The sequence below is a fragment of the Limulus polyphemus genome, unplaced genomic scaffold, assembly GCF_000517525.1.
Source record: "Limulus polyphemus unplaced genomic scaffold, Limulus_polyphemus-2.1.2 Scaffold3896, whole genome shotgun sequence".
NCBI lineage: Eukaryota > Metazoa > Arthropoda > Merostomata > Xiphosura > Limulidae > Limulus > Limulus polyphemus.
Window position 1 is genome coordinate 41139 of NW_013669506.1, and position 14619 is coordinate 55757.

A 14619-nucleotide genomic window follows, 5' to 3' on the forward strand; every position below is an offset into this window, starting at 1 on the left:
GAAAGGACTTGTATCGCTGAAGTTTTTCGAAAATAATTTCTACTGAAAATTAACCAACGACCAGAGACGTAACAATATAATTAAGGCTTGTTACTGTAGAAATAGTCACTGTAAGTTAGATATAACTCAGGCTTATTACCATAGAAATTAGTCACTATAAAGTAGATATAACTCAGGCTTGTTACCATAGAAGTTAGTCACTTTAAAGTAGGTATATTACAAGTTTTTTACTATAGAAATTAGGCACTGTATAAAAGACATAATTCCCTTTTGATTTCCAACCTGAATTTTCCGACAATTGTTATTAACACTTAAGTCAATTCTAATGAAAGTTTTGCACATTTAAAAATTTAAGTAATAAATATAATTCTGAATATTATTTCACCAAGTTTTTTACTCAGAAATATTTTAGAATTGATTTTATTTTTTTAATGTAATTCCCGAAGAAAATGATGTTTCATCTTAACAAAGGTAATGGTAACATGATTTTGAAAATCAAGGTTACCAATAAATATTTGTCACTTTTTTTTACATTTGTTATCAAAGACCTGACAAAGATAATGATATTATGATTTCTAAAACAATATGCTTTCCTCTCTTCACACACACAGTAGGGATTCCTTGCGTGTGTGCTTTTACAATTTTGTGAACACTATTAGCCTTGAGCTATCTCTCACCTAAGAAATGTTATAATGTGACCTGCACTAATGCATCATGTGACAGTAGCCCTCCACTAGTAGTAGGACAACACATCCTTCATACTCAGTAGATCCCCATAATCACTTGCACTTAAAATTAACATTATTCTTATCCAATGGCACTGTCTTTAACAGATCTGTTTCTTTAAGTACAAACTTAATCAGTTTCAAGAGATTTGCACTACCTTTTCATAGTTTGTTTTAGGCTATATCGCCAATAAATAACTTAACAAAAAGAAAAATTGATCTGGAGAATTGCTGCAACAACAATGATCTCTCAAGTGATTGTGACCTACTAACTCCTCCAGAGTTTCTTCTGACTTGTCCCTACCTACTTGGTTTCTTTGTTGGAATTTTCTGGGATGTGATGTTCTTCTCTCTACCAGTTGTCTTCCCAAATCTTATTTCCAAGTGTCTCCTTCTGGCTCCTATTCTTCACCATGAAATCTTTGAGGGTGCTTCTAATGCCTTGGAGACTCAAGCTGAGGGTACCTGATATCAGTCCTCCCTTTTCTTTGTGGTTTCTTGTCTCTCACAATCTTGTGAGTCCACTTCTGTTCCTCAAAACCCATGAACCCTCCACATCTCTCTCTCTCCCTTTTATCATTTCTTGTTCCTCTACAACTTTTCACTATCTTTCCTTTTCATCTTGATTAGCTGATCAACTTTTCCAAATTGTTCCTGACTGAAACTAATAATTGGTCTACCTTGGAGTCTTTTTTAATTCTCGACTCAGTCAGATTCAGACTATCCCCATTCATCTGCAGGACATGAAGTGTTTAGTTACTTCAACTCTTGCATCTCCTGCACTTCCTGTATGAGAGGTTTTAGTTCTTTTGGAGACTCTCATCTCTACATGTAACAGGCGTGTGGGCAGCCCATGAGCTTAGTCATTGTGTTTGACTGTACACTCCTTACAAAGTAATTTATTTAGATTTTGGGTTGTGCTGTCATGAGCAGAGTACACAAGCCACCAACTCAAAGACATTTACATGTGGAATAAAGAACTTGCACAGAGACAACTAATTACAACTCAAATAAACTCTTTATTTATACGCTGTTCATTTATATCGAAACTCTCAGGGTTGTTTTGTGATAACACTACTAAAAGTCTAGATGTTTGTTAACTCTCTCAACACGGACTCGATCAATTTGACCAACCATGTGACCTCTTTGTACTCGTATAAAGTCTTTATAGATTTGATACAAATAACTTTTAATATAGTATGTATATCTTTACAAAATTTGACATTCTTTCAGTAAACATTGTCTTTCACGTGCAAAAAAATCACATTTTTTGCAAAGTATTTTAAATAAACTAAAAAAAAGATTTGTTTGTAAATATATCAAGTATTTGTTTTGAAAAGTGATTTTCATGTTAAAATTAAAAATACTTTTTTTTTCATCTGAAAAATCTCAGATTTGATTTGTGTAATCTCTAAAACCTCCTAAATACATTTAAAATGTTTCTTTCAATGAAACTATATCTTATCTGTTATTTTCTCTACCCTAACTCTATACAACATTGGTCAATTTGACAGACCTCATAACCACCAAAATAAATCTAAATTACCCATTTTTCCTTTCTAAAATGACCTCAAATTGTAACATAAACTACATTTGTTTCTCCTAAGTGACCTTAAACTTGTAACAGTATACATATATTTATAATTAAATTTTATTGTTTCATTGCCCTATGAACCATGTCTAACTACTATTCATGCCATTATAAGTTGTAACTCACTTGGAGAATGTGAAGGTCACGTTACGCTGTCTAATTACGTTACCCACAAGCTGCTTGCCTATGTGCCTCGTGAAACATGTTTTTGATATTATTTTTATTTATTTTATCTAATCTAACCTGAAGAGATCCCTATTTTTACATTTTAGTTACTTTTATAATAATAAATAAAGAATAAACATGAAAAACAAGAAATAAAGTACTTACCCAAATCTTTTTTTCTTTGTGTCAGTTGTCAATGACACTTAAACCCTACTTTTTTTTTACTAATGGTAGTAATGCACTAAATAATTTTTATTTAATTAAATAATGCACCAAAGAACATAGAAGAATAACATGCAAAAAGCAAACAATATCCCTCTTAACTCTCACAATTTTCCTGGCTTTTTAATTATGCGACAAGAGCTGTTAAAAATTGATCCAAGCTAGTCGTTATCCATGGGAAATAAGCTTATACTAACAGTGAAATTGACAATTCTATGTCCAAAAAACAACATAATATAGTATGTCATTTGACAGATAAAAACCTTAGCTTTTTTATTGGTTATAGATAATATAGAATTAAACATAAGAGAGAGAACTATTAAAAAATCCTGAAAGAGAGGATGTGACAGGTGGGTGTGGCAAAAGCCCTTCTATTATATTCAATAACATAGATACAACATTAGTTAAGTTACCAATCAAGACACACGGTAGTGTGTCATGTGGCCAACACAACCTACTGCACTATGTGTTATTAACAAAAGTGATAGTTTAGCGATTTTTCCATCTACCAAACATGCTAGAATCAAAATCATCCTCATCATGATCTCCATTATGACTTAAATCTTCATCACCAACAGAATCAATTTCATTGTTCATGTCTGACTTCCATATCTTGGCTGCACATTCTGTAGAGATGTTAGATAAATTTGTACTAAATTTCCTTTTCCTCATTTTTGCCATAAGCTTATCCAAGGCTGCTTCTAATATTTGCTCCTTTTCGTACAGAATCATTTGTTTTAATCAATAGAAATTTATCTATAATTGTGCATGTTTTAAACAGCCTCTGTTCAGTGAGGAATAGCTACTGTGTCCAAAGAGGTATCTGTTAGAAATGCATTTTCAGGTAAGTTAAATATTAACAAACTAAATAATGTTTTATGCATTATTTTAAACAGAACATAGATACTGTGTAGAAATTCTATTGTAAATGTTTCCACTTTGAGAAGAGGGAAATCAGTGAAATGATTATACATCATGGATAGAGCCTTACTAACACTGTTACTGGTGAAATTGAATTTTGTTTCCACAGGGGCTTCCAGCACCCATCTCTGATAATTCAGCCCACAGGAAATCTGAACCAGAGTCACGACAGGTTGGTGCAGAACCTATGAAGATAGCATGGAGATATACAGATCTTCCAGTTGTTCAGGTATAAATATTCTGTGTCAGTGTGTACATTTCTTCAAACCTGTAGTTGATATAAAACATTTAGTGAATGAAAATATCTACCAGCAGTAAATGTTTTAAATTCTTTATTGACTTTTCTTACATAAAATTCAATTCTGCTCATAAATCAGTTACATCTCACTAAAGTTTCTTACAGCATGTATTGAAAAGATTACAAAAGCTGTTACTTAAAAAAGTTAATAGTGATGCAAATATTATATTACAACACTAATTACAGAAGGTGTTAACTTAAAGCAGTAAACACTGATACAAGTATTGTATTACAACACTGATTACAGAAGGTGTTAAACCTTCTGTAATCAGTGTGATACAATACTTGTATCACTGTTACTGCTTTAACCACTTCTGTAATCAGTGTTGTAATACAATACTTGTATCACTGTTACTGCTTTAACAGCAGTAACAGTGATACAAGTATTGTATCACACTGATTACAGAAGGTGTTAAAGCAGTAACAGTGATACAAGTATTGTATCACACTGATTACAGAAGGTGTTAAAGCAGTAACAGTGATACAAGTATTGTATTACAACACTGATTACAGAAGTGGTTAAAGCAGTAAATACTGATACAAGTATTGTATTTCACTGTTCCTTAGGAAAATCTTATCACTTCTAAAGAGAACTGGTATTGTGGATTTCAATTAATCTTTACATAAGTCATGTTGCTTAGTGTAATATTGTGATTTTAAGTTTATATTTATATGACACATTTTGTTTATATGTGCTATAATATTCTTTGTTGTTGTATTTTGTTCAGCCTGCTCCTGCTGTCCACCAGTTTGGACATTACTATGATGTCAGCCTGGTCATGGACAGTAAATTAATGCAGCAGTGTGACATAGAAACCTATGATATTTGTGAGGGAAGCACGGAGTCTCCTCAGCAGTTCAGTGGTACACTTCTTCCCCAGCCATATCAAATGGTTCTCTATAAGATCTGGAGAAGACTGAAGAAGGGAAATTTTTTGACATCATCAAACCCAGCTCAACCAAACATTCTGAGGATTGGCATTCACTCTTTGGGATCACCCTTATGGAGAACTATTAGTGATTCAGAAAGATCCAGTTCTTCAGACAGTCCTATGTTTAAGTTTCTGCATCTTCTACGGGCTCTTCTGAGGTCAGCATATGCAGTGTGTGTGGTTACTGTGCCGTTACATCTTATTCAGGTTGGTAAAAATAAGTTATGGACTAGGGTAAACTATTGTTACCAGTGAATCATTTGATTGTAATCTCTACAAGTTCTTGTTCCATGATGCTGCCCTCACGTAGTTAACAGTGAGAGTTCCTAACTCATGAATCATTCAATTCTATTCTCTACAAGTTCTTGTTCCATGATGCTGCCCTCACCTAGTTAATAGTGAGGGTTCCTAACTCATGAATCATTCAATTCTATTCTCTACAAGTTCTTGTTCCATGATGTTGCCCTCACGTAGTTAACAGTGAGGGTTCCTAACTCATGAATCATTCAATTCTATTCTCTACAAGTTCTTGTTCCATGATGCTGCCCTCACCTAGTTAACAGTGAGGGTTCCCAACTCATGAATCAGTCAATTCTAGTATCTACAAGTTTTTGTTCTGTGATGCTGCCCTTACCTAGTTAACAGTGAGGGTTCCTAACTCATGAGTCATTCAATTCTAGTCTCTACAATTTCTTTTCACTCAGGATTTGGTTCAATTAAGCGGTAGAGATCTCACAAATTAAATGTTCTGTTTCACTTTGTAATAAAGGGGTTGTAATCTCATAAGTAAATGCTATGTTTAATAGTTGTTTTTCCATCCCTTTTTTTCATCAGTAAATTAACTTCAAGTTGATTTTAATGAGAGTACATATTTAAACTGTAAATCTTTTCTGAATAAATATGGTAGTTTACTAGAATTTTTTTTACACATTTTTTAAATTTCAGTTTCTTTCAATGTTTCAACTGATAAACATTAATAGCTAGTCTTAGTTTTCTTAAACCAAACAGGTAAGTTTTAAGGGTGGTATTTGAGAGATTATATTACAATTTTAAGGGTGATAACACTATTTTATGCCATCATACTATATAGAAGGGTAACATGTTGCTATTTCTTATACATTTTTGTAATATAATTATATAAAAAAGTGTAAGAACTATAAGATTTTTGAAATGGTACTTCCTTCTCTCTCCCATAACCATCTCGACCTTCATTTGCCCTCTAGGCATTGGTAAGTCTTATGAATAGCACACCAGTCTTTTATACCCCTCTGTTTTTTGTGTCATTGCAGCAACATGGGCTGATCATGTGACCACCCTCCACCACTCCAAATGTGCACTCTATACTAGGGCAGGCAGCTACCTCTACTATTGCAGCACAATCCTCACATTCTCGATTGGCACTACAGTGTTCAGATGTGTGTTTCAGTTGTTCTTCAAGCAAATTTTACCAAGTTTTTGTGTTTCTTGCTATCTTTCACCTTTAGTTGGAATTACTTGTTCATTTAGTAGCTCTATTACTTTTTTTCAAAAGTCCATGTGGACTTATGAATTTGGATTTTCACGAGCCAGATGAAGAAGTTCATGCCAGTATGGACGAAAGTCATGTCACTCACTAGTCTCCAGCATGGCGAGTTGCCAATGTTGGCTGAAGAGATTCAAGCATTAATTCGGCGGGAGCTAGATGGTTTCACTGTCTCTTTTGTTCATTCTCTTTTCTCTAGGACCACACTTCTGAGTAAGTTTTTGTCAGGGGGAGGACAATTTTGACTCGGTTTTTCCTGCCCCAGTTTTTTTGAGTCAGTTGCATAACGCTGACAGTCAGGAGAGTCTGCTTTCTTACACCTTATTGCTCAAGTTTGTCAAATTTTACGTCTCTCCTTTAGCCCTTGATTCTTCTACTTCTTCCTTGCTGAGAGAACAGCTTCATTTCAATTATTATTATTTTCCTTCCTCTCCCACTTTGGCTTTCTTGATAGGTGCTTCCCCTGGATGTGTTTGACCAGGTGGACAACACTTGTTGATTTACAAACTTATGCAAGGTGCTTCCATATTGTTTTGTCCTTGGACTGCACTTGGCATAATATCATATCCCAAAGTGCTTCCCATGGATGTTTTCTGCTCGGGCGGAACGCACTTGGCCTATTCATATACAGTCCTCTAGCCCTAGCGATGTACTCTTTTCATTTCCGCCCTACATGTTTTATTTTTTGTACTGGGTGAGGAGCATATCTCTTCCCACAGATATGCCTTGTATTTTAATAGTTGCATACCTGTTTTTTTCATAGTGGTCACTCTCCACTTGATTATTTGTTTTTGCACCTTCACCGGCTCCTCTACCTTTGCAATGTTGGATTCTAGCTGTTGTAGAGAGGAAGTAGTATTGTTTTGGGGTTAATATTTTCTAACACTGAAAATGTTTTCCGATAGATACTTACCTGTACTCACCCACTTTCCACCCTTCTTCCCACTGATTTGCCAGTGTTTTCGGGTTTGTATATGCCAATTCTCGAAAATGAAAATTGTGCTGCAATGGTAGAGGGAGCTGTGCTAGTATAGAGGGTGCAATGGAATTGGTGGAGGGTGGTCACATGATCAACACATGTTGCTGCAATGATGCAAAAATATAGGGATGTAAAAGATGTTTCCTGTTCATAAGATTTATCTATGCCTAGAGGGCAAATGAAGATTGAGATAGCAATGGGTGAGAGGATGTAAGTACCTATGAGAAATACATTTTCAGTGTGAGAAAGTGTTAACTTTTAGCCATGACATAACAGCTCACAGAATGACTGAGTTTTTTTTCATGTACAAACCTTTAGCTCATAGCTCCATTTCTTGACTGATTTGAGATCTAATTACAGCCACAGCTATTGGGGATTATATTTGTCAAAAGACATTAGTGTTAAGCCTATTATAAGGCCTTTACTTTGGGTGGTTTTATAATATTCTATGTGGGAGATTATATAAAGCTACATTTTTTACTTCTGCAATCTTAAAATGAAAGTTTACTATTTTAAAAGGATTACTATCATATCCACGTAAGACATTGTGGGTTGAAGCACGTAGGATTTACCTTTTATTCAGCCGTTTTTTCATTACTAGTTTCTAACCTGAGAAATAACCAGAAAGACAACTTATCCCCAACATTTTTTATGTTATATTACTGCAGTTATCTTTCTAAAATTATAACATTTGCAGTGTTTTACAATGATTATAATTCCTCTTTTTTTCATTATCAGCTCAAATTTATTCTTCACTGTTTTTTGATACTGGATTCTTTTGATGATAATTTGTTTTGTAGTTTTGTATTTTTATAACTGTATATAGAAACTTTCAGGACGTGGAGCGACTAAGATTTGAGTCAGACACCGTGGTTAAATTAGAATCTTTTGCTGGATCAGACAAAGAGATGAACCCTGTATTTAAAGATTATCATGGTAATGATTTTTATGTAACATCAAGTTTAGAAAATATTAGAAGTGTATATATATCTAGACTTCAAATCAAATCTCATTTTGGAATGACTAGTATTTAGTTTTTTGTGCTTTTCAGTTTGATATAAACAGTCAGCATCCCATAATCAAGAATTCTTTAAGAAATTGCTAAAAGAGATGTAACATTTTATACTGTAATTTAGCAAATAGTGGATTAAAGACACTTAGTAATGTGAAATTACCCTATATTTCAATAAATGTAGTAAAACTTGTAATAACAATGACACTCTTTTTGTGATACTTAAAAACATTCGTTTTTATAATTTCTCAATAAAGTTTTTGAATGTCTTTATTTTTCAGGACTTTTTCATATCGTGAAACTCCCACGGTTAAATTCTCTGACTTCATTTATTCCAGAGACTAAAGATCTTTGTTTCCAACTTAAAAAGAAAAAGTTTGCTATTGAGGTAATGTAAAGAACAGATATTTGGTCATTACATTCAAATTTTATAATTTCTACATGTATATCATAGTTTTACTGGACACTACTTCTATCATGGCTATATTTGATTTTGTTGGTATTAACTCTTTCAGAATGGGCATCATTTTTTGTGCATGTCAGGAAGTTTTAGTCAGTTATATTCAAAATTTAATTAAAATACTTTCTTATCATCATATATAAATAAACATGCATAAAAATGTAGCTGATAACCCCAATTTTAATATTATATAAATTTTAACTTCTTAATTTATAAGGAAATATTTAAAAAAAAAATCCAAAATTTCCCCTAGTGTGAGAATTGTGGCATTTGCTCTCTAGATATCCCTTCTTTTCTAATTTATTTAACACCCCTCCAAGAAGTATGAACTTTAATGTAAATTACTCATTATAATGTTGTCATTGCTCAGGCAAAGCATAATTTTTATAGCCTTCAATCTTATTTGGTTATAGAGCCATAAAATACAAAATCAGACCCCACTTGCCACACCTACCTACACATCTTTCATAAATTTCAAATATTTCTCTATTACATTTAATACTATATTATTTATAACCAATAGATACCAAAGGTTTTAATCTGTCAAATGACTTATTATATTATGTTTTTCTCTACAGAGAATTATCTATCTCTCTTCAAGTTCAATCTTTATTCCCACAGGAAATACTTCTATGAACGTAGCGGAATTTTTAACAGCCCTTGTTGCATAGTTAGAAAACCAGAAATATTGTGATAGTTATGGTATATTGTCTGTTTTTTGCACATTATTATTCTGTGTTCTTTGGTGCATTATTTAATTAAATAGAAAATTATTTAGTGGAGTAGTACCATTAATATAAAAAAGTAGGGTTAAGTGTTATCGACAGTCAATGGCAAAAAAAAGAAGATCTATGTAAGTATTATACTTCATGTTTTTTATGTGTATTCTTTATTTATTATAATAGTAACTAAAATTTAAAAACTAGAAATTTATTACATTAGAAAAGGTTAGATTAGGTAAAATAAAGAAAAAAGAATAACAATTAAAATTTTTTCACGAGGCATGCTTCTGAACAGCTTGTGACTAGCCCCCATACATTATGTAATTTGATAGGGTAACATGAGCTCCATGTTATAGCAAGAGTATTAATTTAGACATAGTTCAAGGAGCAATAAAATTTAAGTATAAACAGATGTATACTGTTACGAGTTTAAAGCTATCTAGAATAAACAAATGTAGTTTCATGTTACAATTTGAAGTCATTCTAGAAAGAGAAAATTTAGGTTTATATCGATTTTGTTTTTGTTTTTTTGGTGGTTATGAGGTCAGTCAAATTGACCAATGTTGTATAGAGTTAGGGTAGAGGTAATAACAGATAAAATATATAGTTTTGCTGAAAAATAACATTTATGAGGTTAAAATGAAATTAGATAAAATTAAATTAAATATGAAATTTTTCAGATGAATAAAAGTATTTTTAATCTTAACACGAAAATCACTTTGCACTCAGACTAGTAAACAAAACTACTCCATATTCACAAATCTTTATTAAAAATATTTAATTAAAAAATCTAAGTTTTTGTGTACAAAAGTCTTGTAATATTTATAAATCTGTGTCAGAATTTTAAAACCCGATCTTTGCCAATTGTCAAAATAAAAAGGTTTTAGTTATATTTCTTAATAGTATGAATACCTACTATGTTGTTGGGCTTAGGATTTTTCTACAGTAGGTGTCTGTGATTTGTTAGCAATGAATTCAATGAAGAATAAATAGCACGCACTTCACTTGTTTTCAAAATACTATATGTATTCATAACATACAATAATAAATTCTTCAACACTATAGATATTATGGGCATATCATAAATACTATATATGTAGTTCTCTTCTTGTCAAGTATCCACTTAGGCTTATTCAATTACTTTAGAATTTCAGTTGATAAGTCGAACTATCGTCTATAGTTCTATCGCACTAGTATTCTCTGTGATTCACTTACAATAATTGTTTGGTCTTCTTTCTTTTGAAGATCCTCTGTTCTTTTTGTCAAAGTGCACTCAGGCTACTTCAGTTACTTTGGAACCACGCTTTGTTGGAATAAAATTATTTTTCTTATCTTCTTTTCTACTGTTAGTTTCAATCTAACATATTAAATGTTAGGCCAGTTTCAATCGTTAGGCCTATTACTTCTATGATAATTAACTTCACACCAACTTTATTCTCTTTTGCTATTATCTGTCTGCTGTTTCCTGCTCGTCTCATGCTGTTTATATCCTTACCACTTAATCATCTGTCTCCCTATTTTCAACGTCAATGATCAGCTTTTAACTCTTATTATAACAAAACTAATCTGTTGGTCTGTTTGTTAATATATTATAGAAAAGATGCATGGAATGCATGTTTCTATAGAAATGTTGGCAATATCCCACACTCTACAGAATAAAAACAAAATCAGAAAACAGATAAAATGGGATAGAAAAATATATCATTTTAAAACAACGTTTTGCCACTGTTAACGTGGCAATATCAGGTAGTTAGTACAACTAAACACTATTAGTGACGTCACAAACATAACCTTCAGCTTAGCATAAGTATAAATTAATCACTAATATCCAAACCAAACAGTTTTTTATATCATGACATAACCCCCTCTTCAAGATCAAATATTTTTTTTTATTATTACTATATACAAAGACTGTTCTTAGTTCATACACAAAGTCTGCTCATACAGTCTGCTCCAACATTTGCAGTCCCTTTAATAACTTCAATGCAGAACCTGTAGTTCTGAAGGTACAATGCCCACCTCATGATCCTCGCACTGTTGATCATTCACCTCTGAATGTATGGAAGTGGTTGATGGTCTGTCTGGAAGATGAACTTCTTCCCATATAGATGGCCAGGTGGTTAGGGCACTCGATTCACAATCTGAGGGTCGCAGGTTTGAATCCCCATCCCACCAAACATGCTCGACTTTTCAGCCATTGGGGTGTTATAAAGTGACAGACAATCCCACTAGTCATTGGTATAAGAGTAGTCCAAGTGTTGGCGGTGGGTGGTGATGACTAGCTGCCTTCCCTCTAGTCTTACACTACTAAATTAGGGACAGCTAGCGCAGATAGCTCTCATGTTGTTTTGTGCAAAATTCAAAAACAAACCCATATAGATAGTTCTGGAATTTCTGAATGGCAAATATAATGGCCAGACACTCTTGTTCAATCATGGAGTAGTAGTTCTCACTATTTAACAGCTTATTACTTATATATGTTACTGGAAATGGTCCATCTTCATGTTCTTCCAATGTCTGAAGCATCAGCCTGAACAATGAATGGTTTGTTGAAGTTTGGCATTCCAAGAATTATTGAGCTTCCCAACATGTTCTTTAACATCTGGAATGCCACCTGGTGTGGTTGTTCTCACTTCACCTTGTGGGCAAGCCTTTCTTGTTCAGGTCAGTCAATGGTGCAGTAATTTAGGATGAATTTCCTGTAGTATCCCATTAACCCTAGGAAGGATCTGACTTGCTGCTTGATCATTGGAGTTTGTGTATCTTGTATGCAGATTATCTTTTCCTTTTTCGTGGCTATCTGTCAGTCCCCCACTTTATGTCCAATAAACTTCAGCACAGAATATCCGATGTAACACTTGGATGGACTGATGATGAGGCCTGCTACCCTTACTCACTGGAAAAGTTGTCCAAGTCTCTTCAGATGGTCTTCCCATTTTGCAGTTGTGTCAGAATGTCATCCACATAGTGCTTGATGTTGGTGGTGTTTTGAAGCATCAGCTTAAATTGGTAACAACCATCTGGTGTCACAAATGCTGTCTTCTCTTTAGATCCCATCTCCATCAGGATTTGCCAATAACCTTTACTGAGGTCGATCTTTGAAAGAACCTGGCCCCATATAGTTTTGACATGATGGCCTCTGGGTTGCCCATAGGTTCAGAGCCGAACTTCGTCACGAGGTTCATCTTCCGGATGTCTATGTAGAAACGGTTTGATTCTTCCCTCTTCTTCACGATTACAAGGGGTGAACAGTAGGCTGAATTTGAAGGCTCGATGATTCCAGCTTCCAACATTGCCTCAACTTCTTGCTTTATCAGATCTCTCATTGCATATGGCATCTGATAGGGCTTCACATTGACTGGATTCCTGGTTGCGGTCTCGACCTTGTGTTGCACAATGTCTGTCTTTCCTGGTTTATCCATGAAGATATCTGTGTACTGGTACAGTAGGTCTTGTAATTCTCTATTTTCCTTGCCAGTTAGGTCGTCACTGATGTTTACATCTTTGTATGTTTCATCTCCAACTTGTGGTCTTAGGTCTACTAGGTCCTCATCTTCTAAGACAAAGTCACTGTCTTCTGGTTCTGCATCTGTAATGGCCACACCTTCAACATCCATCTCTGTTTCAATAGCTGCACCCATTAGGCCTTCTTCTCTCCCAAAATACTTCTTCACATTCACACCCACCTTGTAGTCCAGTCTGTTGATTACTTCCTGTACTTCAAAAGGTCATTTTCATTGCTGGGTAAGTTTGTGGTCTGTGGGCAGCAGAATTAATACCTTTTGTCCAACCTTAAAATGTTGATCCTTGGCTCATAAAAATGCTTCTGACTACCTTGAGCTGCATACAAACTCTGTCGAGCGAGTTGACAGGTCTCTTCCAGTCGGTTTCTGAGGTCTAACACATACTGGTATGTGTTCCTTACTTCTGACTCTTTTTCTCCCATCCATAGCTCTTTCAATATTTGCATCGGACCTCATACTGTTCTTCCATACAGTAACTCAAAGGGTGAAAATCCTGTACTTGCTTGTGGGACTTCTCGATAAGCATATGATACTGCCTGCAAGTACCTGTCCCAGTCATGTGGTATCTCTTGGCACATCTTTAGCATACTCTTTTAAAACTCCATTGACTCTCTCACAAAGTCCATTACATTTAGGATTATATGGGGTGGTAAAGAGTTGCAGAGTACTGATGAGTCTGCACACTTCCTGCATCAGTTCTGAAGTAAACTGGATCCCTCTATCATTTAGGATTTTTCTCAGAAAGCCTACTCTGCATACTATCTCCAGGAGGGCTTCTGCTACTCTCTCTGTCTCTATCTTCACTGGTGCTATTGCTTCTGGATAATGTGTTGCATAATCAACTACTGTCAGAACATACCGGTTGCCCTTGTCAGACACAAGTGTTAGTGGCTTGATCAAGTCCACAGCTACTCTTTTGAACGGCTCTTCTATGAGAAGCATCTCCGCCAATGGCACTTTGCCTACCTTCCCTCTAGGTATTGTCCTTTGGTAGATATCACATGACCTTCAGAATCTACACACATCTTTGAGGACTCCCAGCCAGTGGAAGTTATTGGTGATTCCATTTGTCATTTTCTTTGTTCCTAGGTGTCCTCCCACAATTGATGCATGCACCAACTTCATCACTTGAGGCCGATATTCTGTTGGTACTATGATCTGTTTAACTTCCCCAGTATAACTGCCTTGATAGATTTGGGATAGAACACCCTTCCGGTCCTATATTCTATAAGTATCTTTCCCCTTTGTTTTGTGCTAGACTTTCTTCCAGGCATTGTCCCAAAGTTTTTGCAGTGAAGGGTCTTTCTTCTGTACTTCATTAAGTTCCTGCAAACCTAAATTTGAGATATCACCTTTTGACACTTACAGGGTCTTGATGTCTTATTTGCTCTTCTTTTCTTGAGCTTTGCTGGTGACAGCAGATACTTCATCAGTCGTCTTTCTGTCTAGTTCCTCAAAGTTTCTACTACCTGGTATGTTTCCTATCACCAAATTCTGTATTGGTTCCTTGATACACGTGGCCTCAAGGTCTCCTACATAATATGGA

At 34.6% G+C, this 14619-nt stretch overlaps 1 protein-coding gene across 1 annotated transcript in view; it reads left to right on the forward strand.

Annotated features, from left to right (window-relative positions):
- The window catches only part of LOC106470238 (elongator complex protein 4-like), a 46515-nt gene that overhangs the window by 26844 nt on the left and 5052 nt on the right, over nt 1-14619 (forward strand). The window contains exons 4-7 of the mRNA XM_013930780.2: nt 3734-3853; nt 4651-5061; nt 8192-8291; nt 8649-8755. Of these exons, the coding sequence (XP_013786234.1) occupies nt 3734-3853; nt 4651-5061; nt 8192-8291; nt 8649-8755 (738 nt within the window). The remainder of the gene's footprint in view (nt 1-3733; nt 3854-4650; nt 5062-8191; nt 8292-8648; nt 8756-14619) is intronic.